Source organism: Lissotriton vulgaris, chromosome 1_1 (assembly GCF_964263255.1).
Source record: "Lissotriton vulgaris chromosome 1_1, aLisVul1.2, whole genome shotgun sequence".
Classification (NCBI taxonomy): Eukaryota; Metazoa; Chordata; class Amphibia; order Caudata; family Salamandridae; genus Lissotriton; species Lissotriton vulgaris.
Genome location: NC_141685.1, coordinates 1,751,923,810 through 1,751,950,442, shown reverse-complemented (window position 1 = coordinate 1,751,950,442; position 26,633 = coordinate 1,751,923,810). Strand labels below are relative to the sequence as shown.

The 26,633-nt window shown below is 48.8% G+C and overlaps 1 protein-coding gene across 1 annotated transcript in view; it reads right to left on the bottom strand.

Annotated features, from left to right (window-relative positions):
- The window catches only part of GNS (glucosamine (N-acetyl)-6-sulfatase), a 230,871-nt gene that overhangs the window by 41,259 nt on the left and 162,979 nt on the right, over nucleotides 1-26,633 (bottom strand). The window contains exon 11 of the mRNA XM_086919043.1: nucleotides 7,849-7,956. Within this exon, the coding sequence (XP_086775169.1) occupies nucleotides 7,849-7,956 (108 nt within the window). The remainder of the gene's footprint in view (nucleotides 1-7,848; nucleotides 7,957-26,633) is intronic.

The following is a 26,633-nucleotide window of genomic DNA, read 5'->3' as shown; positions in this document are numbered from 1 at the left end:
GGCAGCCATTCCGCTGTGCGCCCCCTAGCGCCTCCGATTATCCCACCAAACTGTCACCATAGAATTGTGCTCTACAGATCGACACTAGACCACAAAAGGATTTCAAGTTGCACCAAACCACTGTTTTCTTTTTGAAGTAGATTCATGGTTTCGATGATATACCGCACAGAGAATTATTTTTCAGCTTTTCCATTTGCTGCAAAAACGTATAACGTTTTAGGTATCAAACTTGGGAAAGATGGAGATTTTAGCCTGACATTTGTTGTGCCTGCTCTCATTTAAGCTGGCGGGAACGGGCACACATGGACAGCGGGAGGAGGGGGGGGGATAGGGCAGGAAAGGCACGGACAGCAGGAGGGGGGCGGGAAAGGACAGCGGGAGGGGGGGCGGGAACACGAACAGCGGGGGGGGCGGGAACGGGAACCCTCATTCACATGACTTCCCGCCATAGAGGTTGATCAGGAGCCGCCCAAACCCAGAGCAATTCAAGTGAAGCAACGCCATTTTAGACTGCGAGAAATGGGTTAGAACACGTGACCGGATCTGTATACCAACCCCCACTCTGAAGCACAAAGTAACAAACGCGGTCTTCCGGTATACTGCAAAAGGGCACGCGGGAGGTGCTCCATGGCAACCATCCCGAAAAAAACACTACGACAGTTAGAACGCAACAATCCCCACCTAGAAGTATTTCGAGTGAACGGTACAAACACCATTGCTATAACTACGTCCAGCCAACAACGCATCTTCGCCCATACACCACCCGTACAGTCGTAACAAGGACTTGTCCAATGAATTGTCTCAATAATATTAGGTGCGTCATTTGTGGTGGTTTGCGAAGATAGAAGCAATACGCGCATAAGTTGGGTAGGATCATGTTTTTTGGAAGGAATTCTAAACTCAAACAAAACCTTTCAATAAATATTTAGCCAACATACAACTAGAATTATACATAGACTTAAAATGGCGCGCATGACTATGTGAGGAAACTATTGCCAACGGCATCAAACAGCAAAATATCATACCCTCGTCTACCATTGTAACCCGTTGCCTCCATCGCAAGAAAACCCCTCGGACACGCTGCAACCCCACGGACAAAAATGTTAGGGTCAGAAAGGTGACTCACCTGAGCAGTAAGGGACACGTCCACCACCCCGAACGACCAAAGGAGAAAGAGAGAAGACGACCAAAAACATATACCCCGCCCACGCCGCGATGACGATGCAAAAAGGGTGGAGAGGGTAGAAATCGCGGGAACGCCCATGAATCTGGTCCGGCCATGACGGACAGATCTCTGTTCCAGTGGCTAGCCTCCATTTATGGAGCTAGCCAATGGAACAGAGGGGCGGATTCCAAGCCACACTGTTTCTAACATTAGTTTTCGCCTGCGCCGAAAAGCTGTGCAGAGCGCAGCCTTCGACGATGCGAAACCTAAAAAGCAATGATCCGGCAAAGAGTAAGACAACCATAAGGGCCGTCAAATAACCATTAACGGTAGCACCGCTGATTTACAGACATTTCGCATCAGGATAAACACCGACACATTCTGGACGCCTATGATTGATATTTTTGAGGGGGGGCCCTCACAATGCCCTCCTCACTGTGGTGACCATGTCAACTACAGTTGCAGCACTGCTTAATTAAGCGCTGCAGTGCAGGTGGTGAAATATCCAACAGTATAATTAACGTGGGCCAAAGTTTGCATATCACCACAGCAAGGCCTTACTATGACAATAAAAGACAAAACAGAAGGATGGTCAACAAACTTGCTTGCAAGGGTGAATAGGATGAGGAGAACACCAGGCAGCAAACTTCTCCTTCTGCCCTGAAAATACAGATTTAGCAGGGGGCTGCCTGGCTGCCAGAATGACTCAGACTGCTTCGGGAGGAAAACTAAAAGTCATCAACCGTCGTTGCTCAATGTCTAGGTACAGAGATGTGGGTTGTGCAGACTCTCTTGCCAGGCCCCACTGTGCTCTTGTGAAAGAATGTTCTCCAGAAGGGGCAGAAGGATTGTAGGACAAATGCTCATGGCAAGAGGTTTCGGATACCACAATTTCCTTGCCCTATCCAGAGTCACCAGGATAACTTGGAGCTGGTCTTTCCTGATCTTTTGTCAGCACTCTGGGCAGGAGACGGAGGGGTGAAAAGGCAAACTGGAATTCTGATCCCAATTGCGTCTTCATCGTTCTCCAATGAAACAAACTCCAATGCTCAAAAGGTTGAACACTGCGCGTTCTATGCGGTAGCAAAGAGGTTGAGCCAGGGTTCTCCCCATTGCTGGAAGACGCCCTGTGCCATCTTTGAATGTAACTGCCATTCGTCATCTGCTAGGTACCAGTGGCTGAGCTTGTTCGCCCTGATGTTTAAAGATCATGCCAGGTGTTGGGTGGTCAGGGAGATGCCCAGATCATTCAGCAAAAGCCTCCTGTCACTGGACCCTCGAACCCACTCTGCTCTGTTTTTTTTAGGAACACATGTCAGTCCTGTTGCTTGAGAGAACCTGCGTTCCTTCCCCAGATAGTGGAGAGTAATTCCTTTAGTGCCAAAAGAATTGCTTGCAACTCCAACAAGTTGATGTAGACTTGATCTTCCGCATGAACCCTGCGGCCTAGCAACAATGTATTAATCACAACAGTTAACTCTGGATGGGGTAAGGAGAGGACTTCGCTGCTGGTCCAGTTGCGGTTGAGTAGCGACCACTGCAGATCTCTTCCGGTCTTCGATGACACCTGAATGAAGTCTGCCAGGTTGCCTTGGGGATGAGCCCACTGAGACTTTAGATCCCAAAAGAAGAGCCCGCATGTGCTACCTAACGTGATCCACAAGCATGATGCAAGAGGCCAAGATGCCTAGAAGCCACATAGCTGTCCTCACTAACACCAAGCACAATGATTGAAACAGTGGGATCATAGCCCAAATGTCCTGGACTCTTTGAGGCAGAGGAATAGTTTTAAAAAAACACTGTATCTGAGATGGCTCTGATGAAGCAGAGGTGCTGTGGAGTAGTGAGGAGTGCCTTCGGCACATTGATGGTGAAACTCAACTATACTAACAGATTTGTCGTTGTTTGGAAGTCGTTAAAAACTGTTTGAAGTGTGCCTGCTTCAGCAGCCAGTCACAGAGGTATGAGAAGAGAGGTATGCCCTCAGATGAGTTGTGATCAACACCATCCCCTTTGTGAACACCAGAGTGCACTTGTCCGGCCAAAGGGGAGCACACAGAATGGAAAGTGCTCTTTGCCTATCAGGAACTGCGAGTAACACCTGTGGAACCGCAGGACGGGTATGTGAAAATATGCGTCCTGCAGGTCGATTGCCACCATCCAGTCCAGTCTCCTGAATCCAGGGCAGACAGAACTTGGGCCAGTGTGAGCATTTTGAACTTCTCATTCCGGAGAAAAAAGTTCAGAGGGTGGAAATTTAGGATGTGGTGAAGGCCCCTGTCATTTTTGTCAGTGCCAGCAAATAGCAGGAATAACAGCCAGTACACTCTCTTATGTTCCTCTCTAAGCACCAAGAGATCTTGAACTTCTTTGTGCATTATATACAAAGGGACTTCTGAGAGGTGTTGCGGTGTGGGTGACATGTTCAGGGGATAGGTCAAAAAAGGTAGGGAGTGACCATGTTCTCCTATCTGGAGCAGCCATTGGTCTGAGACTACCATCCGGGGAGGTGAAAGGTGAACCGGCCTCCTACCTGATGTATGTGTGACACCAAAGACAATTTGAAGCGGTTTTGCAGAGGTGGCTATGGGGGGAGGGGTTGTGGTCTGGGTAAGATGCTGCCCCTGTGTGCCTGAACTTTGTATGCCGGCTCACAGGCCTTGTCCCCAAAACAGCTGGGAGGCTTATTGCTGCTGAGGCCTATACTGTTGCTGTATCCGCGGAGATCCCCTGCTGAAGCCTCAAAAGGGGTCTTGGGTAAATACAGAGCAGGCTAAACTAGGCCATGATAGCGCACCGTGGCTTTGCTCTCCTTAAATTTCTCGGTGGCAAAGTCAGCATTTACCCTGAAAACTTTCAACCCATTAAAAGGCATGTCCATGAGGAACAGCTCGATGTCCGAAGAGAAGCCAGTGGAGAAAACTCAGGTGTGGTGCCTAAGCACCACACTGGTTTCGACTGCCCTACTCTAGCCAGTTTGTTGTGTCCAGGCCAGAGTGGATCGTATACTTCACATTCGAGGGTCAGATGTTGTAGAGTATGCCCGACAACTTCAGGACAGCAAGCAACACATCCACCAGTCTTTCCCACAAGGAGTTTGAATACCGTCCCAGAAGACACGAGGTGTTGACGAATCGCGAGGCAAGACTGGTACTTGACAAAAGACGCTTTGCAATAGTTTCCATCCATTTGGATTCCCCGTCAGGTGGAGTGATGGGAAATGAGTTGGAGTTCAGGTGGCTAGATGATGCTTGTACTACCAAGCTCTTTGGGGTAGGTTGCTGGAGCAAGAATTCTGGACGGTGTGCAAGATCCTGTTTTAGCCCAGGTGTCCATTACTATATCAGTTAGGGTCTCATTAAAGGGTAGTGGAGGTTCTTTGGGGGGGAGGGGGGGGGTAAGGGGGGTAAGAATCGCTGCATGGTTAAGAACCTTTGCTTAGAGATTGGTCCTAATCTCCTGTATAGGTAAACTTAAATCATGCACTGCAGCTGCCCATCTGATAACAGTAGCAAAGGAGGCAGATTCTTCTGTGGCAATTGGGTTACGGGATGAGGGCCAGTGTCAGGGGAGGTGTGAAGTCCACTAGCATTTTTTAGATCATCGAAAATGTCACTGCATTCATAAAAATATTTTACTTCCGGCAATCCGGTTAATACGGATCATAGTTTTGGAATGAGGGCCAGGGTGACAGAGGCTGGGCTACAGAATCCAATAGAAGTATTTGGTCTGACTCCGGCAACAGTAACGCCAGAATCAGCATCTAGGCTTGCACCTGTGGCGTCTGTCTTGGCGCCGGAAGTAGCGTTGAATATTGCACCAAGACAGGAGCCATCAGGACCATGCTCGAAGATGAGATAAACACCCAACAGGTCTCTCGTACTGCCAGTTTCAAAAACTACACCGAGCATCTCTCCTCCACCCAACTAATCCGTTATTACCCGAACGCCCAGGGAGAAAGCCCCAGATGTCACATGCCCAATGTGGATCTTACTCATGTTATAGTCATGCCCAGCCTTGCAGCAAAATTGGCAAACAGTACATGACACTTTGCGGGAGGTCACAGAACTACCTGATCTCTGTACCTGGGAGGTGACGCCACTTAGTATATTCAAGCACCAGAAGTAACAAAGTGCGCATCCGATTCGCTGTGCTGTCGCTTTTCCTAGCCAAGTATACGCTTACACTTCAATGGCGTGCACCACTGGTGATGGTCTGGTACGGGGCACTGAGTAAGTATGGTAGAGGATGCCCTTTGCAACGAGGAGGTGCAACATTTCTGCAACTGTCCCACTTCTCCATAATGAACCACCTTCTACTTGCAGCTCCTTTAACTAGTCGAACAAGATTAACCCCTTTGCCCCACACAGTGATCACTCCCATACCCCTGACACAATAAATCCTCCAGACGCTGCAACGCTAATTCAGTGACCTGGACAACTGAATCCAGACTTGTGTTGGAACAAACGCCTTGGGAAAACATTGCCTACTACCTTGCCTTGCTCCTACCCAACCACTTGGCCCACCTGGGCACCGTCTGATCATGTCTAAACCTTTCTCCTAACAGCAAATTCCACCTCATTTCCTTGCAACTACCTATGCGCCACAGTCAACCCTGGCACATTTTATCTCCCCTGCCTACTTCTCGTTTACCGCCGACTGTGTTTACGTAACAGGATACAAGCAACACGCTCCTGTCTCCTTCACTAATTTTCACCTGGACCCTGCCACCAACAGATTAGCTGACAACCAAGTGGGAATTTGTTTTTATTCTGGTTTGTAATGCTGTGTTTCTTTACGATATTTTGTTTCACTACGACTATGTACCACAACGATTTGTTTTGTTACATGTGCTGTTCACATTGGAAAACCAAATAAAAATATGTTACCAAAACAAAGTGTAGTCTAGACAGTAGAAAAGCTAAAATCTAGTAGAGGAGATCGAGTAGCAGAAATTCACCTTGACTCCGAACTAAGTAGGAACTCCGATCAATTCTTTCGCTCGTGGATGTTTTTATTTTTCTTGTTCTGCATTGCTGTTTTGCGGTATCATAAATTCATAATGCTTGACATTTGTAATTGTTAATTAGAACTTGCATAGACCTTTTGTTGCGCCTAAGTGTGGGGCAAGTGCTGTAGACAAGTTACATATGTAAATGAATGCTACTGATCAATCAATCAATCACATATATTTATAGAGCGCACTACTTACCCAGAGGGTCTCAAGGCGCTTGGGGGGAGGGGGGGTGCTGCTACTGCTCGAAGAGCCAGGTCTTGAGCTTCTTCCTGAACGAGAGGTGGTCTTGGGTCAGGCGCAGGTCGGGAGGGAGGGAGTTCCAGGTCTTGGCGGACAGGTAGGAGAAGGACCTTCCTCCTGTTGTCGTTCTTCGGATGCGGGGGACGGCGGCGAGGGCGTGACTGGCTGATCGGAGTTGGCGTTTGGGAGCGTAGAAGTTGACGCGGTTGTTGAGGTAGCTCGGGCCTTGGTCGTGTAGGGCTTTGTGTGCGTGGGTGAGGAGACGGAAGGTGATTCTTTTGTTGACGGGGAGCCAATGCAGGTCTCTCAGATGTCCGGAGATGTGGCTGTGTCGTGGGATGTCGAGGATGAGTCTGGCTGAGGCGTTCTGGATCCGCTGGAGTCTCTTCTGGAGCTTCGCGGTGGTTCCGGCATAGAGGGCGTTGCCGTAGTCCAGTCGGCTGGTGACGAGGGCCTGGGTGACCGTCTTCCTGGTCTCGGTGGGGATCCACCGGAAGATCTTCCGTAGCATGCGCAGGATGTTGAAGCATGACGAGGAGACGGCGTTGACTTGTCTGGTCATGGTGAGGGAGGAGTCCAAGATGAAGCCCAGGTTGCGTGCGTGGTCTGTCGGTTTGGGTGCGGTGCCCAGGGCGGGGGGCCACCAGGAGTCGTCCCAGGCGGAGGGCGAGGAACCCAGGATGAGGACTTCCGTCTTGTCTGAGTTCAGTTTCAGGCGGCTGGTCGTCATCCACTGACTTAATAACACAATGGTATGGAGGTCAGTGTAATATTTGTTACCTTACAGATCTATCCAGACATAAATCTTGAGGCAGGGATTGTGGAGTGCTCCCTTTTCAGAAAAAGTGCCCGGAGACAGATTTCTGTCTGAACAAACTTCACAGAGTCCAACCTCGCTATTAAGAGGGTGGAAGTTGAAAGAGGGTTATAGTGTCAAGTTTAAGTGACTCATAGATGAATAGATGAAGCTTTCCAAAAAGGGAAGACCGTTTTACAGTCCTTATGCCCGGGGATCTTTAGACATTTTGGATACATCATTAGTTTTTTGGCAAAGCAAATACTTTCAATTCACTCTGCACACATAGTCCAGTGTGGCGTGCACATTTACAATTTGGCAATTAAATGCCTCTGAGCGGAGAAGGTTCACAGGACAGTATATATGTTATGCTCTTTGATAACAAAGCATCAAAGTCCAAAAACAGATTTCTAGTAAATCAAGGCGAGATCCTGGGAGCCAAACAAAACGTTATCTCAGCTGTTGATTGAATCTGCCTAAGTAGAATACAAAATTAGTTTATATTTCAAAATATGAAAACATACCCTTAAATGAACGTTTAAATCAATGCTTAGAGTACTTATATCTAGAAACACTATTACATGGGGTAAATATCTGTATTTCATCTATTGTGCGCTAAGCGTTTCTTACAGAGACACCGGGGCCCAACACCGGACAGGTGGGATCACTGATGTTGTGTCCTTCTCCTTGGTACTCAATCAGAAGATCCGTGCGCCAGGTCACATTGGGGTCACTTTTCTGCGAAATGAACAAAAGAACACATTTTGTTAGTGTGAGACATAAAAACACAATAATCTAACAGCCCCTCATAAATGAACAGCATGGATTCAATCAGGTAAAAGGCTTTCTTCATTGCGTCTATGTATTTATTTGTGCTCAACAAGGTATTTCACCACGTGAAGGTCCCAGGCTAAAATAAAAAAGATAGTGCAACCATTTTGTTTCAAAACAGAAAAACAAATGCTGCAAGAAACCAGTAGCAAATACGGAAATAGCTGCAAAGAGCATGGCAAGCTTTTCCAAAATATTGGGAGCAGAATCCATGTTGCATCTCACAGCAAGAACCCAATTACACCTAATGCAAAGACCAAAGCTTCACACAAAAAGATCTCCAGAAAATGGGCATTCCATAGACGAAGAAAGAAACGTACATCTACGTCATGCAATGCTAACTGCCACAGCGCTGGCAGAATGTGCTTACACCACAGTATTGTATTTCAGCATTTACTTCATTTATTTCATTTACTGCATTTACCTATGTGGTGCACTGAAGTAGTTGCCTACATGAACAGCAAGCTACACACTCCATAGTTGGAAGAAGGTTGTCTTGATTTTTGATCCTATGTTGGAAGTGTTTCCATGCCGTGTGTGATGACCACAGAGGTGTGGTTATCGTGTTATGGGATGCAGTGCTTAGCAGTGTGGTGGATGAAGATGTTAGAGAGACAGGCGCATAGTGCATGGTTTTCAGCGAGCTGCCAGCTTTGAGCACATCTGCAGGTCACTTATGATATTTCTTATTGTCTTATGGTCATAGTCTACTTAGCTGGTGAGTTCACTGGGTTATTAGACCTAATATTTTGTTTACATTGCTTGGTTTTGAGCAGGCATGGCTGGAGAGAGAAGTGGTGAAAAATTCTGCTGGAATGGCATTATTACTGTCATAACATACTGTCATAACATACCTGAATGCCATCGTGAGGTGTAAAGAAGCGGTCATAGTATATGGATAGCTGGGACTGGCAGTGGTGGACTGGATTAGAATCCTCTGATTGGACACCAGTATGTGACAGATCTAGTGAGTTATTTCATGCCGGTTTTGTATGGAGATGGCTATGTTATGGGCTAGTTCAGTCCTGGGTGAAAGACAAGGCCTGTAGCAGATATGTCTTATAGTTTCAAGTTTTTAAAATTAATTTAGCACAGTTACTTAAAACCATTGCTATACAGAATCTACTTTAGCACAGTTATAAAATTTAGCTTTTAGCACATTTATCATATAAAAACAGGGCTAAAAAACAATTTTCCAGGCTTAGAGACCGGTATGCTTATTGAAGAACAGCGTTATAGTTGCCTGTGTGAACATTTTGCTGTGCTTGGCCAGATAAAATTAATTAAGACAAAGGGTACTGGGCCAAAGGACGGAAAAAGTATGTAATGAGTCTTTGAGGGGGGGGGGGAAGCGTGGCGGCCAAGGGAGGAAATAGAAGATTGTACAAAAGTCTCAAAATTTTACCTCACCTTGCGAGTACTTGGATGTAAGTAGATGTAAAGCACAAGGCCGAGGCCTCCCAGCACGTCCTAGCACCCCATTTTAAAAACAAGGGTTTCAAGAGGGGCCTTCTGGGGGCTGCTAGTGCCGGGCAGCAGCACAGGAGATGCAGCCATGATTCAGAGTGGTATTTGCAGAGCCTACAAGCCCCCCCCTCGCTTGTTGGGGCCCATTTGTTGAAGGCCCTCGAGCGCAGGCCTAGAAGTCGCATAAACATTATATTCTTCCGAGCCACTGCGCTTAAATTTTCCTGGCAATATGCTTGTGGGATCCCAGGAAGATACGAAGAGTTCAAGCGGAGCAGAATGGTTGATGTCTTTAGAGCCTGCAGATCCATAGACGGAGAGATAAGTTTGACTTGCTTGTTGATGGCGCTTTTCCAGGCCGAGTATGGAATAGTGACTGAGAGGAGAGATGACTTGTCAATCTCTAACACTCTTATGGCCTTTACAATCTGGGTGTTCCAGGGATTGCCAGGACTGGACAGGATTCCTTTTAGCTGGGATTTAAGAGTGTTATCACCTGCTTTTAGGGTCCTTATAAAATATTTCAGGATGTCGGCCTCGCATTAAAGAGATTGTCTTTCTAGACCCAGCTCCAATCGTAGTCTTGCACGCTGAATGAAACTTGGCAAATGGACATTTTTTTGTAGGTGGAGATTTGGGCAAGCTCAAGACTGGGAGAGCATGCACCAGGAAAGGCCTGATGTCCGTAGGTTACCGCAGGAAGTAGAATAGCTTTGGTCACCTTCAGGATGGCTTCGGCAGAGGGGCTGCTCAGGGTTTGGTTCAGCCGGGTCAGGGATTATGTAATTGCACCTGCTCTCTTTTGCAAGGCAGCTAGGTGAGCTGTAGGCCTGGACGTCTCGTTGAACCAGACTCCCAAGTAATTATATTTTACTATTGTGTTAATCCTGGCGGGCCCGATGTTCCATACCAGCCTTTTCTTATTCTTGCATCTGCCAAATACCAGTACCTTCGTCTTTGCCTGGTTGATTTTCAGAGCATTGGCGGTGTTATATATATGGAGCGTACTTAATGCCCGTTGGAGACCCGATTTTGCTTGGTCCATTATTACGATGTCATCTGCGTATTGTAATATGTGAAGGGGCTTTTTGTCGGGTCCTAGTTTTGGAGGGAGAGGATTACTATTCTCCAGGAATGTACCGAGATCATCTGTGTAGAGATTGAACAACAGCGGGGCAAGAACACAGCCTTGCTTTAGCCCATCTTCGACGGCAATTCTTGAAGAAAGTGTCTTTGGGCCGGTTTTAATTCGCACCCACGTGTTCTTATGCAGGGAAATTAGTGCTCATAGTAGGCCGTGCGGAATCCCCCATTTGTTCAGCTTCCTCCACAAGATGTTCCGAGACACTTTGTCAAAAGCCGCGCTGTAGTCTATGAAGCAGCAATAGAGTGGAAGATGTTTTTTTTGTACTGCTTTTTGACTCAGAGTGGCTAGAGTAATAATGTTGTCTATTGTGGAGGCCGATGCCCGGAACCCAGTTTGGTAGTATGGTATGTTATTTTCTACGACCCATTTTTCAAGCAACCGAAGACAACACCGGGCATATGCCTTTGCCTCCAGATCTAATAGGGCAATGAGGCTGTAGTTAGCCGGTGACGCAGGATCTCCTTTCTTGAATATGGGGCATAGAGTCGAACCTAACCAAGAGTCTGGTAGCTGGCCTGTCGCGAACACGTTGTTAAATAGGGGAGTCAGAAGGTCCGCCCACTCTTCCGGGGCACTTTTAAATATCCCGGCAGGGAGTCCGTTGGGCCCTGGAGCTCCGTCTTTTTTCTTGGCTCGCAGATACTTGGGGACCTCGACTGCAGTGGTCAGTTCGAGAGTTTCTATTTGAATGGAAACAGCGCGATCTCTTAATTCAATCACCGCGGGGTCCCCAAAGTCACTGCGATAAAGATTGGTCACGTGCAGGGCCCAGGCTTCTTCACAGACTGCGTTTCCTCTCGTCTTGTTGGAGGAGCGGAGTTTATTCATATGATTCCAGAACTGGGACTGACTTTTGCCCTTGAGTAGGGCGAACATTTTTATCCACTCAGACTGTTCTTTGAGTCTCTTGTTCTCCCATAAGGATTTCTTGTAGGTCGTCCGCAGCGATGCCACCTTGTTGGCAGTGTGAACAGTTCCAGTCAGTTTGTGCTGGCGGACGGCCTTCCTGAGGGTCTTTCGTTGGGAGGCTAACAATGGGTCGTGGGTTTGCTTCGAATGTGGCCCGAGTGTTCTGTGATGAACCGCAGGCCCTGCCAGGAGATCCTGTAGCTTACCAATGGCGTTATCCCACCGGTAGTGTGATTCTGTCGGAGCACTGTGTCTGAAGTTAAGTGTTTCGCCCTTGAGCCAGGTTCCCACCGTGGCAGATCCCCGTGAGTCCCATTTGATTCTTCTAACCATGGTGTGCAGTTCGGCTCACGTTGAATGCCCCACTTCTGTCGTTTCGAGGGCGACTTGCACTTGCAGGTGCAGTGTACCATTATGGGATTGTGGTCGCTCTCCAAATGATAGGGAATTTCCATCCTGGCCAGATGATTGCCCAGGAGCGGTGAGAGAAAAATATAAATTGATAGTTGAGATTCTCCTGAATGTTGGCAAGAAATGAGTGTCCGGGTGCTGTTCCAGCGAAATTTGCTGAGCCGAGCAGAAGTTATGAGTTGTTAGAAAGGTGGTCATCGCTTCTTGCTCTTTGTTTTTCCCTGCTAAGAGGCCGTTGGTTGTGAGGTCTTTGATGTTAAAGTCTCCTAGTAGCAGTACCTCCGTGGATGCAAATTCCACTAAAAGATCTTCCAGTTGTTTTATCATTTGATCAGTTACAGTTGATTTTGCAGTTTTTGCTGTATTGTGGTAAATGTTCATTAGGAGGATAGAGTGTGCCCTGCCTGAAAATGACAGACCGGTGATCAGGACCGTCTGCCCTGCCGTCGGGTTCCGAGGGATAGGTGCACCTGTGGCTGTTGAAAATAGAGAGGCCCCCTGAGGGTCTTCCATGAGATTTGAACTTGGCGGCCGGTTGAAAGAGTTCATAATAGCCAAGAAGAGGCGATGGAGATAGAGACCAGGTCTACTGAAAACAAATGATGTCGCTTTTGTTCAGGAATTCCACGGCTGATTTTGAAGCAAGGGTTGACTTTAGCCCGCCCGGGTTCCAAGATATGATAGTTAGTTTGGAATCGGGCCAGTTGGTGTTCTTGTTAGGAGGATCGCTGTTGCTGGGCGAAGTTGATTGACAGCTCTGGGACGAAGTCTCCGTGGCGCATGTCGTTGGCATGGGGGATAGGGCAATTAAATTTGCAGCTTATCATACGTTGATTATTATAGCATGCAATGGTTAGGAGATTGTCAGCTTTCGACGCATCTGGGAGCCAGGCATGGGTTGCGCCCTGGGACCCCTTCAGTACACTGGTGAGCTGTTTCGCAGGGGCCTGTGGGAGAAGAACGTGGGGGTATTTTTGTTGAGTAGGAACCCACTTTTCAATGCCCCAGTTTTCAAATCGATTGGCTTCCTTGAAAATTGCATTCCTGATGGATTCCTGGGACCACATTGTAATGGTGGCATCTGAGCCCCCTTTCCCTGGTATTGTGGAGAACTTGACTGATATAAGGTCTGAGGAGGTGACCCGGCCAGCGCTGGAATGCAGTTGAATAGGCGAAGGAGGTTGCATCTGTGAAGAGTGTCATGTGGGCCCTTGTGCTCGTAGTGTGGATAAAAGATTAGTTCTGCTCCCTTTTCCGGGCTCTGGTGATCCTGACTCCTGGCTGTTCCAGGTAAAGGAGCTGTCGCCATCAAGAGTTGGAAGCGTGCTTCAGGTGGGTAAATAGTCCCCCCCGGTTGACTTGTCATTCCCGAGACTTGTGGCACTTGAGGCAAGAAATGCTTTTGCATGTGGAAGTCCCAACAGGCTTTAGTTGGGTCTTCTAATGGATGGGGCGCACAGCGGTCTGTTGCCTTGCCCGCTGTTGAGCTATGAAGATCCGTGTTCGTGATTTTTGCCGGGGCTGGTCCCTGATGACGGAGGTGATGGTTGTCGGTAAGGGAGTGGAGCTGTGGGGTGACCAATGGTGGCCCTCTGAGCTGGGACCCACTCCGACCCCGGTATCTGAGGTGAAAAACCTGGGGGTCTGGCTGGATGCGGGCCTTTCCTTTGTAGGGCATACTAAAAAAACTGCGGCCTGTTGTTTCGGTCTCCTAAGGGGCTTGAGACCTGTTCTCAAGTTCTTTGACGCCCCGACCAGGCAGCTGGTGATCCAGGCAACTATCATCTCCCGCCTGGATTATGCCAGCTCTCTTCTGGCTGGGGCTAACCAGGCCGAGTTAACCCGTCTGCAGCGGGTTCAGAATGCTGCGGCGAGGGCGATTGTCGGCCTGCCCAGATTCAGCTCGGTGGCAACTGTCCTTCGTACCCTACATTGGCTCCCTGTCAGGAAGCGCATCCTTTTTAAGGTCTTGTGTCTCGCTTTTAAGATTCTGAGAGGTATTGGCCCAGAAATCCTATCCAGCTGTCTTTCCTTTTATGTTCCCACCCGCACCCTCCGTTCCCAGGGTTTGGCTCTTGCGGTGGTCCCCAGATTTAGGCTTAGTCGCATGGGTGGCCGCTCGTTTAGTGTAAAGGCCGCGTCAGTATGGAACTCCCTTCCTGTTGAAATTCGTCTGATGGAGGACCTCTTGACTTTCCGGAGGGCTTTAAAAACTTTCCTGTTTTAGCTGCTTTCATGTTTTTAGTTTCCTGTTGTGTTATGTTCTACCTTGTCTCTGCGCCGGGACGCCCCTTGGCTGGGGTATCTGTGCGCATAATAAATCAATATAACATAACATAACATAACATAACATGAATGACTGGCCGGACTTTTAGTAGCTTGGTCGGCGCGAGGGGGAGTGATTTTTCTCACAGTGCATGGGCCGGCTGGTGTGGCGGAGCGTAGAGGCTCTTCAAGGATGGATGGAGTTTGAGACTCTTATATGGGCGTGGGTTGAGATGTTCCATGTCTGATGCTATGGCACTCTACGCTGTTCAAGATTGCGCCCAGGAATTCGGGGAGGGACGAGAGTTTGTTGATTATTGGGCTGCAGGAACAGGGATTCCGATTGCCCATTGTCCCCGCCAAACCTTCGAGGGTGCTTATCCTGGAGCCCAGATCCGACAGTGCTGAGGCCAGAGTTTGCATTAGATTGATCTGCAGCTCCATTTTCTGCGACTGCCATAGCGTGGCCTTGGCAATTGCATCTTGTTTGGCATGGAGGGATGTCATTGAGACCGAGACAGAGTTTGTGGGGTCCGACAAAATAAACACGGATGATTCCTGGTCCTCTGGAGGGATTCTGAGGGAGTTTGAGGAAGGGCTGAAGCCCGGTGAGTGGGCGAGTGATTCTTCAATTCGGCTTTCTAAGGAGGCGAGGAATCGGTTGAATAGTTTGTGAGATAATGAGGGGCCGTCATTTTTGGGGCTCTTGTTTGAAGGTTGGGGGTCGTTCAGGCTAGTTGAGGGTGCCACTGAGCATGAGCTTGGGCTGGGTTGTAATAGAGCCTTCGGTGTTAAGTCTGCAATATAGCAGTTGTCAATGTGTTCAAACAGTGTAAACGGGACGCTGCCATAGGCTTGGGCTTGGACTTCTAGCTTAGTTGCAGTGTTTAAAATGGTGATGTTTGTAGAGTCTGAGCTGAAGACTGGTGAGGATGGATTTCCTGGATCTACAGAGAAGGCACTCAGTGAGACAAAAGAACTGTCATGAGTCGTGACAGCGACCTCCTGGGAGAGGATGAGCAACTGATGTGTCTCATGGAGTGACTCATGGAGTGTCTCATGAGTGATGGAAGATTTGGGCGAGAGTAGAGAGGGTTCCTACGGAGTTGAGTTTTTAACGTAGGCAGGTCCGGGGGAGCAGTGGTTATCAGTCTGGACGTCAGCTTTTAAGTCTGTATCCTGCTGAGATGTTTGGGTAGGGGAGGAGCCCTTTTGGACAGGGGTTTTAACAAAGAAGTCGCTAATCCGAAGATGCGATTGCGATGGTGGACCGCCATTGTGTAACGTTTTCTCTTGGGGTGGTGGCGACTTCTGTTGAACCCCACCGGGGGAGGCGGAGCGGAGGGTAGTACCCTTCCTCCGTGGGAGTTTTCTAAGTTGCTTGGAGTTTTCCATAGCGAGCCTGCAAGATATTGATCGCCGGTTTAACAGGGGGGGGGGGGGGGGGGGGACTACACTCCTCCTGTCCCGTCAAGAGTGGTAAGTGCCCAGAGGTGGAGGAAGAGAGCCAGATAACAAGGACCAGGGCAGAGGCTTCTCACCTGTTGACTGGTGGCCCCCCTCGGGCTTGGCGGCTTGGTGGCGGTGTGGCGTCTCCCCTTAACACCGGGTCTTGCCCTTCCGGTTCGTCCTGCACACGGGTAACACTTTGAACCACTTAAACCCCCGTTGTGGTCAGCTGCTTCCCACGGCACCGCAGCACACCCGGGCTCTCCTTTTCCACCTGACTCGGCCAGGTATCAGGCACCACTATCAGCGGCTCTGAGGTGGGGCGGGACAGGTCCGGGACAGGTCAGCCGAGCTCTGCTGTAATTAGCCGTGAATAATAGAAAGGCCAGGTTAGCAGAACCACTGCTACAGTGACTGTTGTGGCAGTTGTAGATCCAGCAGTCAAAGGGATTGTCCGATGGTAATCCTGAGGCCCCCCCCCAATAACCAGGTCCTGGAGCCTGGGGTCTGGGCGAGGGCGGGGGTTGGAGCCGGTTACCCCTTGCCCCTTACCCCTTCCCTCAAAAAGACACATGCGGCTGCTCGGCGGCGGAGGTGTGGCCCAGAAGCTGCGGTGGAGGGGGAGATGTTGTGGCGAGGTCCGCAGCTTCAGTTTCCATAGCTTCGGTAGCGTCGGCGGGCAATGTCCAGCTGGTGGTTTTCAGCGGGCAATGTCCAGCAAGTGGTTCCCGCGGTCCCCCAGCGGTGCGGTGTTTTCTCTGGGCTAGGCAAGGCAAATAGTGTTTCGCGGCAGGCCGATCATGTTAATGGTACCCCCGGCAGCCCCGTAGCCCGTAGCCCGTTTTCCCGCGGTGACCTGTGCGTTCCGCTCGGTCTGGCGTTCTGCCGATTTCGCCTCTTGGCTCTCCGGTGCTCTCCGGTGCTCTGTAGCGGACAACTACAAGGCTTCCAGAGAGTGTAATACTCGGTGTTTTTAAATCTTTATTTTGCAAAATTTCACTGGGCTGAAGTGTAACCCGTTGGTCTTACTCGTTAAATCCAGCTCCCTTCGTGTTGCACTGCATGGGTGCCTCGCATCTATCAGTGCAAAAGTCCGGACCAGAGTGGCAAACCCAGCGGATCGGAGTCGGCCACGGCCGCAAAGAGCCACGGAGCTGCCACACACAGTCTGCCAGTAGTCGTTCACTCACCAAACAATGCCAGCGATCAAAGAAATCCGTCTCCGATGGACGCCACTAGCTCCCTTGGTCACTCAGTGAGTTGAAATGCCCGAAATATCCAAAATGTCGGCATGGAAGCAGGCGGAGAGCAGAGAGCGGCTGGCTCCTTCGCAGCAGCTTCAACAACACTGGCTGCGGGCTCTCTGGAAGATCTGGCACTGGTACTCACTGAGTCTTTCAGATGTCCTCGGTAAATTAATTAAGAGTGTAATGTCTTATAGAAGTGTAAGAGGATTAAGCTACAGTTGGCTGCCAGCCATCGAGTGTTATGGCATTAGCATTAGCCAGATAGCTTATATATGAATTGACATTACTATATAAAGGCAGGCTAACCATAGGTCAGGTCTTATTGTTTTACCTGGATATAGAAATTAAAAGTAGTGTGCTTGTTGGGTTCTTCCAGATCTGTGGGCCGTACACTGCAGATTGTACTTAAAGGCTGGTTAACTTTCTGGGTTCTATTCAGTTTAACAATGCAATAAAAGTGGGCATATACTATGCAGCATAAAGAAGCAAATCCTAAAAAAACTTGATGAATATCGGTAAATCTGAGTGGATGAATTCCTCTATGTGGCAATAGCAACCTGCTAAACAAGAGAAAAGAAGCTGCTTAAAGTGCAATATTTCGATATGTTGTTACGTTTGCAAAGGAGGTGGGGGTGGAAAAATTGAGCAGTAAAATCTTGATAAACTAAGGTAAACCCATACCATTAGACACCGGTGCAGATGGCCTTCTGGAAATGGAGAACTAGGTTATCCACAATGATTAACAAATTATAAATGAACAGATGTTACCCAATATATGGCTTGCAAAAATACAGTGGAAGAGGGACATACTTTGTACATACCAAAGCCAACAAAAGTTGGATGGGAGATTCAGAAAACACAATGCATACATATTGTCAATCTGCTGGCGTAAGATCCACAATTAATACCAAATGTAATCAAGAGACAAGACAAGCCTTCCATTTTAGGGGCAGAACCTTAATGCATGTACTTAATTTCAAACATCAAATGTGGGAGGCAGGCAGGTTTTTATATCATTGTAGTTTAAATATGGCTTTTACACCAGGCTACACTGCTTCAAACCATCCCACATGAGGCATTTTAGGCAAAGAAGCAGGGGTAGGGTGGTGGAGGGGGGGATTTAGAAAAAAACGGATGGCTCTGTAAAACCTGGAACTGTAAAGACAAGGAGGTGAAATGGGTGAAGTGCAATAAGGATAGGGCTACGGTTTCTGAAATAAATGTCCTGTAGTGCCTGTATGGGATGATGTATTAGCAAACTAGTAAACAGTCCCCCCCCCCCCCCCCCCCCCCAGATAGGTGGCCCTAAAAACAAGTGCTGAACGAGCACAGGGCTATATTACTATTACAATGATAAAAGCACCACCCCTGAAGTGCTTGAAGGCTTGACTGTATAGTTTGAAAAACAGATTGAAACATTACATTGCTGATGCCCTCTCTCATTTTAAGATGTATATCTGGAAGCTCGTACAAGGTGGAGGACCGGCTATGCCCACTTTCCCAAAACCCTGAGGTGTTTTAGGCTTCCAGATTGAACGTGCTGCAGACCATCAGCAAGCATGAGGAGATAGCTTACTTTGTTAGAGGATGCTACTACCGCCTTTATGTAGTGGGAAGCTCAAAACCCAGATCCAAATAAATGGGAGTGAACCAAATCAATGGGAGCAGGCCGATAGGCGACCCGAACACCCACTGCGAAGCCTGCTATTGGTCTGCTAGTAAGGACAATGTTGATTGGGAGGCAGAGTTCTAGAAATTTTGTTAAAGACAAGAAGGAGGGCATCACCAAACGAGTTTAAAGAGCACAGGTGGTATGGGGGTCACACATATGCATTACTCCTTTCAAGACCAAGCTCTTCAAATGCATGCATGTCCTAACCGTTTCTGAGGCTCTTAAGGTCAGTGATCCAGCTACTGCTAGAAGAAACAGAGGCAACAGCAAAGTAATACAGTTTAATGACCATGGGGTAAAGGAGGTCATTAAGGGTTTCAGGATGGTAAAGGCAAATGGCAGGTGCTTAAGAATTTCACTAAAGCATGTTTGACAGATTGCAGTTACAATGGGCTTAATGGGGGTTGTGTGGAGAAAGGATTACGTTATTTACCTGTAGTAATGCTCTTTCTTGTAGACACTCTATCTAACTGCAGATGCCTCACCTTGTGATGCTCCTCATTTGCCAGAATGGATTTGGAAACTCTTGCACCAAAGTTTGAGTCGGCAGATAGATCAATTAGCCTCCATTCAGACTCAGTCCTATCTTCAGACATTATGACAGGGAGCCACATATAGAAGGCATCTCTGAGTGCTGCAATTAGATTGTTCATTGGTCTTTTCCTCACCCTTAGTCACAGAGTGTGACCGATCTGCAGTGGCAGTGTATGAATCTAACTCACAACTGAATTAACTTCTGTGTGACCAGTCTACAGAATGGGGAGGAGGTCATCCAGTACCTAACCTGCAGTTAAAAGTCTCCACCAGAAAAATTGTTACAGAAGGTAAGTAACGTCTTATTCTGATGAATACTTCTAACTGCAGATGACTCACCTTGTGAATCGACCCCAAAGCAATGCGCTGTTCAGGTGGGACAGAGGAGTGAATTTTAGACCTGGAGGTCCAGCAGAGCGGGAACAAAGGCCCTCGTGGACCTGTGAACCAATCCACTAATGCCTGATTTCAGTGTGGACGAATGTCCAAGTGGCCGCCTGAGAAAACAGAGGAGAGCCCTTTTTAAATAAATAGATAAATGAGCATCACAATGAAGAAAGATGATCCGGGCTAATAGGTAACCCATAACTATGCCCAGACCAAACCTGTGTTGGCCAAAGATAACATGAACAAAAAAAGATCAGACGACTTAGCCTGCAGAGGGTCAACCTGCTTCTCCTCACACCAGCTACCAAATTTGGACGAGTGGCCCGAACTTGGTAGAAGGGTGGCAGGCAGCCAGAAAGACATCTACAACTTCTCATGTACGATCAATATTTCTCAGTAGGTTCTACATGTTCTCCATGCATGGAGCACTCTGCTCTTCTGCGGAGATAGCCGGACTTACCAAAAAGAAAAACAAATTAGAAGACAAATATTCAAAGTGAACAGCTCAGAATACCACACTCTCCTAGCCAAATCTGGGACCACCAGGATCAGCTGCACTTGATCCATCCTGACATTCTTCAGTACTCACAGATTCAGTGGCAGAGGTGAACCAGGTCCCCCAGAGACCCACAAGGATGAAACTCAAAAGCAAAACAGACTGGAAATTTAGTGTTTTCGGAGGTGGAAAAAATATCCACTGAGGGTATGGCCCAGCATGCAAAGATGCCCTGTACCATTTACAGAAGTAGATGTCGATAATCAATCAATTAATTAATCAGGGATTTATAAAGTGCAGCAAATCACCTGTGAGGGTCTCAAGGTGCTGGAGTAGCTAACTGACTTGTGGTGATTTGTTCAACTTGAACAGCCAGGTCTTGAGACCCTTGCTGAATTCCCAGAGGGATGTGGTGGTCCTGAGGGGCAGGGGAAGGTTGTTCCAAGCTTTGGCTGCCAGGTGTGAAAAGGAGCATCCTCTGCTGTTGCTTTAGCAGATCAAGGGGGTGTCTGCAAGGAAGAGAGAGGCGAATCATAGGTGTCTGGTCATTGGTGAAAGGTCATGTGTTTGTTCAGGTATGCTGGTTCTCTGTTGTGCATTTCTTTTTTATGGGTCGTCAACATCTTGAACTGACATTTCTCCTGGATAATGTTAATGTTATAATGTGTTTTATATAGCGCTCGGCTACTCCGAGGAGTGTCCCGGCGCTTTAAACCCAAAACGAACAGGGAGCAGAGGCAAAAGGGGGAAAAAAAAACTACTGAGCGTACAACCATGTCTTCAGATTCTTCCTGAAAGCCAACAGAGAAGGATTCCTTCGGAGACCAACCGGCAAGGTATTCCACAACTGGGGCGCTAATCGCCTGAAAGACCGGCCGCCAACCCTCTCTCTTCTTATGACCGGGACCAAGGCCAGAGCCAACGACTCATACCTTAATGATCGAGTAGGTTGGTAGAAGACCATCCCCTTTTGGATGTATTTGGCCCCGGACAAATGAAGCGCTTTGAAGGCCAAAGTGAGCGCCTTGAAAATGATACGTTTTCGAATGGGTAGCCAATGCAAAGTTTGCAACAGATCAGAAACCCTGGTGTGCCGATGGAGTCCAAAGATGGCACGCGCCGCAGAGTTCTGAACTATCTGCAGGCGCTGAAGAAGATATTCTGGCAGACCCAAATACAGAATGTTCACGTAATCAAGGCACGATCCAATGAGCGCCTGAACCGTGGATTTTCTGTGAGCCAGCGAAAGAAGAGGGAGAAATTTACGAAGCATCTTAAGAATGCCGAAGCATCTCCCTGTAAGGCCAAGGATCTGGGGCTTCATAGACAGATGATTATCAATCTTTATCCCCAGGTTCTTGGCCGATGTAGAGGCAGCCGAAGGAGGAGACATATTCTCAGGCCACCAGGCCTGCCAGATGGGATCCGACCGGCAGCCAAAGAAAAGCACTTCGGATTTGTCAGGATTGCACTTGAGGCTGTGTGTGATGTGGATAAGGAGCCAGTGCAGCTTCTTGAGGTGGTGTGTGATGTGAGTTCATCTGGGGAGGTCGAGGATGAGTCTTGCCGCTGAGTTTTAAACTGTCTGTAGTCTCTTCAGGAGGCGTGTGGTGATTGCTACGTAGAGAGTGCTTTCTGTTGTCCAGTCTGCTGGTGAATAGGGCCTGCATGACGGTCCTTTTGGCTTTGACTGGGAGCCACCTGTGGATTTTCCAGAACAAGTGTAGGGGGTGGGGGGGAAAGGTGGATGACACTGCGTTTGCCCGTTTCTTTATAGTTAGGTTGCCGTCCACGAAGATGCCAAGGTTGTAGGCGTGGTCTGTCGGGTGGGGGATGGGCAGAGGTCAGCAGGCTACCATGCGTCATTTGATGGTGAGGTGTTGGTCCCAAAGATGAGGACTTCCATCTTGTCTGTGTTGAGGACTTCCATTTTGTCTGTGTTGAGCTTGAGACAGTTGTCCTTCATCATGTAGTGTTCATCATACATCTGTGGAAGTGGCTCTGGTGGTGGAGGGGTCTTCAGACAGTAAGAGGATGAGCTGGGAATCGTCAGTGTAGGAGATGATGTTGAGTCCCTGCAATCGAACAGTGTTGGCCAGTGAAGGATGATCCTTGGGGGACGCCACAGCTGATCTGCTTATGTTCCGAGGTGACCGGTGGGAGACGATTCTCTGGGTTCTCCCGGTGAGGTTAAAGGCAATCCATTTGAGGGCGTCTCCCTGGATTCCAATATGGTGGAGTCTGTTGATCAGGATGTGATCGGGACGGCATCGAAGGCCACTGACAGGTCTAGGAGGATGAGGGCTGCCTTCTGCCATGGTCCAAGAGGGTCCTGATGTCATTGGTGGCTGTGTTCAGGGCTGTCTTAGTGCTGTGGTTTGCTCAGAATCTGAATTGAGAGAGGTCCAGGAGGTTGTTGTGCTCCGGGTGTTTGGGTGAGTAGCTGGTTGACTTCCTTCTCGAGAACCTTCCCTGGAAGGGGAAGCAGGAAGATGTGCTGGTAATTCTTCGGTTCTGCTGGGTCGGCAGATGGTTTCTTCAGGCGCCTACCTTCAGCGTGTTTCCAGTCCTCAGGGAAGGATGCTGAGGTGATGGAGGTGTTCAAGACTTTCTTGGGCTTGTCACCAATCTTCTTGCTCTGAGGCTGAAGATGTAGTGGGGACAGTTCATGATGGAGATTGTGGTGGCTTGAGTAGTGAGCAGGACCCACTGGGTGAACAGGTGTCCAGGGTTTGTGCTTGTTGGTGTGACCAGGCTAATGCTGTTTGCAGCAGGGGGTCGGGTTTGAAGGTTTCGTTGATGACTGAAATCTTGTCGTGGAAGACGTCCGCCAGGGTGTGACAAAGTTCTTTCAAGGGGGTGATGTTCTCGGCAGCTGTGTGGTTGGAGAACTCCTTCATGATGGCGAAGACCTCATTGCTGTGGTTTGTGCTGACTTTTATGCAGTCTGCTAGTGCTTTCTTCTTTGTTTCCTTCAGAAGATGTGATCAGCAAGGTGAAGTCTGCTGAGTCCATCTGCCTTGATGCAGAGCAATCCCCCAAATGACAGATCATCAGTGAAAGTCCAGCCAGCACCAAAGCCTTAGAGCCATCAGACAGAGGGTGCAAGACTCTATTCCGCCCTAGATTGTTGAAGTACCAAACTGTAGTCGAGCTGTCTGTCAGTATTTGGATCAACCTGCCCGTAATGAAAAACAGAAAAACCTTGAGGACCAGAAGGCTTGTGTGCAGCTCCAACAGCCTGATGTGATGGCTGTAAGAAAATGAGTTGTTGGTTGACTGGAGTGTGAGCCCTGGTCAAGCAGCAACGACCATCATTGTCAGGGTGAGGCACAAGCCAACCCTAAATTAACCTGTCCCCAACCTTCTGGGAGCTTGGCATAGAGAAATCAGGCTTACCTTAGAGGCAAAGTATTTGTGCAATATTTCAAACAATTTATAAATGGAAGCACCACAGAGAAAGGTTCATACATCAAGGTATAAATATTGAGATTTCTTTAATAAAAAACAAAAAAAATAAAATCCAATGAGTAGAACCGAAGATATGCAGTTTTAAAGAATTTAGTGAAAATAGTTCCAAAAAGTACAAATCTGGTCTGGAAGTTATTCTCAGTGCTGGGCCCACTACAGACAAAGGTACCATTGAAGGGCCCGAATGTGCCAATGAGCATGAGGCACCACAAGGAGGCAAGTTGGTAGAAGAGCAAGCAGCCTCAGAACCATAAAAGTCTCAGACAGTAGCTCTTGTATAAAATATTGAGATCTTAACCTGCAGGTTCCCTAGTCTGAGCCAATGGAAAAGCACATAGGGCTTAATGACAATGGCCCAATAAAAGGAAGCCTCTTAGATGGTAGAAGGTGAGACTTGAGCTTTTTGAAAGAAAATCCCAAGGTAGGCAACACCACAACTATCTGTAGGTGCTCTAAAACTAGCTGATGCAAGCCCATCTTCAACAACCAGTACTCACGGTGTGGGAATACACAGATCCCTGACCTGAGAAGATGAGCTACTGCCACAACCTTCTTAAAGGTCAGAGGGGCGGATGTCAGGTGAATGGCAGGACAGTGAATAGGAAGTGGTTAAACGCCACAACAAAGCGGCGTTACTTCCTGTGGGCCTGCAGGATCAGTGCCTAAAAGTATGTGTCCTGGGGACTCAGGTACCCCATCCAGCCCTCTGGGTCCAAAGACAACAGAACATGAGCAAGAGTCATAATTTTGAACTCCTTGAGGAATAAGTTCAATACTCTGAGGTCCACAGTCCGAGGCTCCAGCCTTTCTTTGGGACTAGGAAGCACCAGACTATGCCTCAGGTATAATTTCAATCACTCTAGGCCCCTCAAGTATCCACAAACCTTCCAATACTGCTGAAGGAATTGGTGAGGAGGGAAAGTTATGTACAGAGCATGCTGCAGCTCTGCTTTCATTAAGGCGTTCCAGCACAGAATTTGCCTTTTTCCAAACAACCTAAAACCATTAAACAACATGTCTGGGAGAGAGGACTTGGCTTCCTAGAAACCCCAGTGCCAGGCATCCAAACATGGAGTGCACTGGTGCCCCACAGCTCAAGCAACAGAATCCATGGTATCTCGGCTGGCCCACAACATTTATTTTGCCATTTCCTGGATGTTTTGCAATGCCTGAGGAAATAGTTTCATAAATCTAGAGGCAAAGCTGGTAAAACCACACACATTAAGTTCTAAAGAACAAAAGTGTGTGACTAAGCAGACACACAGTACTCCAGGATCGAAGCACCGGGCTAGATGAAATGACCCTTTTGCTCATAGTATTTACTCTTTTGATCCAAAGTCCAGTGGAGCACTAGGGAACAGGAGTCATTGCAAGAGTTTGCAGATTGACTCTGGAACCTTGGAGATTCCCCAAGTGAGGAATCTGCAATTAGAAGTAGCCATCAGAAGATTTAAGATGGTAATGGCTTTCCTTTGTTCATGTGGAATTGGAATCGGAGAAACTTAAAGAGGCTAAGCCAGTTAGACAATTCTGTCACTCTTCAGAGCAGGGTTTTACTTTTAATGGCATTAATATTGGCTGAATGTTTAAAATGTACTGGGTATGTGCACAGTCTGGTTTCTGACCCAGCAGCTGAGCGTAAGTGGGTTTGGACCTGACTGTGTGTCCGTTTGCCCCTCCAATCACCTTGTTTTTGTTGAAGTGTTCCTCCTTTCGCCATTTACCGCATTGTACTCGCAATGCCTTTCCAAGGATAAAGCATAGCAGCTTGTATGGTACACTCAGGTGACCTTTGCCAACACTCTGCTTAATAATGATTCTCTTTCATTGTTGAGTGGAACCCATATAATGCTCACTAATGACACACACTAACCTGCCAGCACGCCGTGAGGGCAATGGCCTTCATCTTGCCCCCAGGACCGCCGTGAGGGGAACGGCTCAAACAGCACTACAGACCCACCGGCAGCAGCGGGAGGACCACAGCTCCCAGCTGCCTCGGCTACCCTGTGACGCCGCAGACGCGCCCGGAGGCGCTTGAAATCAGCGGAGCGCCGAAGCGCTCTGGGGGACACACACTTACCTGCCAGCACGCCGTGAGGGCAACGGCCTTCATCTTGACCCCAGGACCGCCGTGAGGGGAACGACTCAAACCGCACTACGGACCCACCGGCAGCAGCGGGAGGACCACAGCTCCCAGCTGCCCCGGCTACCCTGTGACGCCGCAGACGCGCCCGGAGGCGCTTGAAATCAGCGGAGCGCCAAAGCGCTCTGGGGGACACACACTTACCTGCCAGCACACCGTGAGGGCAACGGCCTTCATCTTGCCCCCAGGACCGCCGTGAGGGGAACGGCTCAAACCGCACTACGGATCAACCGGCAGCAGCGGGAGGACCACAGCTCCCAGCTGCCCCGGCTACCCTGTGACGCCGCAGATGCGCCCGGAGGCGCTTGAAATCAGCGGAGCGCCGAAGCGCTCTGGGGGACACACACTTACCTGCCAGCACGCCGTGAGGGCAACGGCCTTCATCTTGCCCCCAGGACCGCCGTGAGGGGAGCGGCTCAAACCGCACTACGGACCCACCGGCAGCAGCGGGAGGACCACAGCTCCCAGCTGCCCCGGCTACCCTGTGACGCCGCAGACGCGCCCGGAGGCGCTTGAAATCAGCGGAACACCGCTCGCCCCGCGAGTCGCGCGCAGGAGCAGGCGGGAGAAGCCCGGGACAAGGGCGGGACCATCTAAGGCCATCGTAGGCCAGAGGAGGCCGGGCTGGGCCACCCCCCCTTGGAACCGATTTCAGAACAGAGGGGAAAGGACCTAAGGTACAAACTCCCTTTTGCCTATTGACTACTTCATCTTCCATACAGGTCTCTCCCAAGTGTTATAGTAGCGGAATTGATGAACTACTCCTGGGGGAGGTGATATTGCTTCAGTGTCCACAATCAAAAGCTAGTTCTCTATGAACTGCAACGGGGGCATTAGAAAATCTGACAATCAGAGTAATTCGCTTAGGGGAACAATGGATTACTACATTAAGAGCTCTGTTCTCCCTATTGCCCGTGAATTAGAGAGAATAGAGAGCTCGCCAGTTATGGATAGTTCTCCGAGTGTTTGTTTGTCTCTGCAGACTG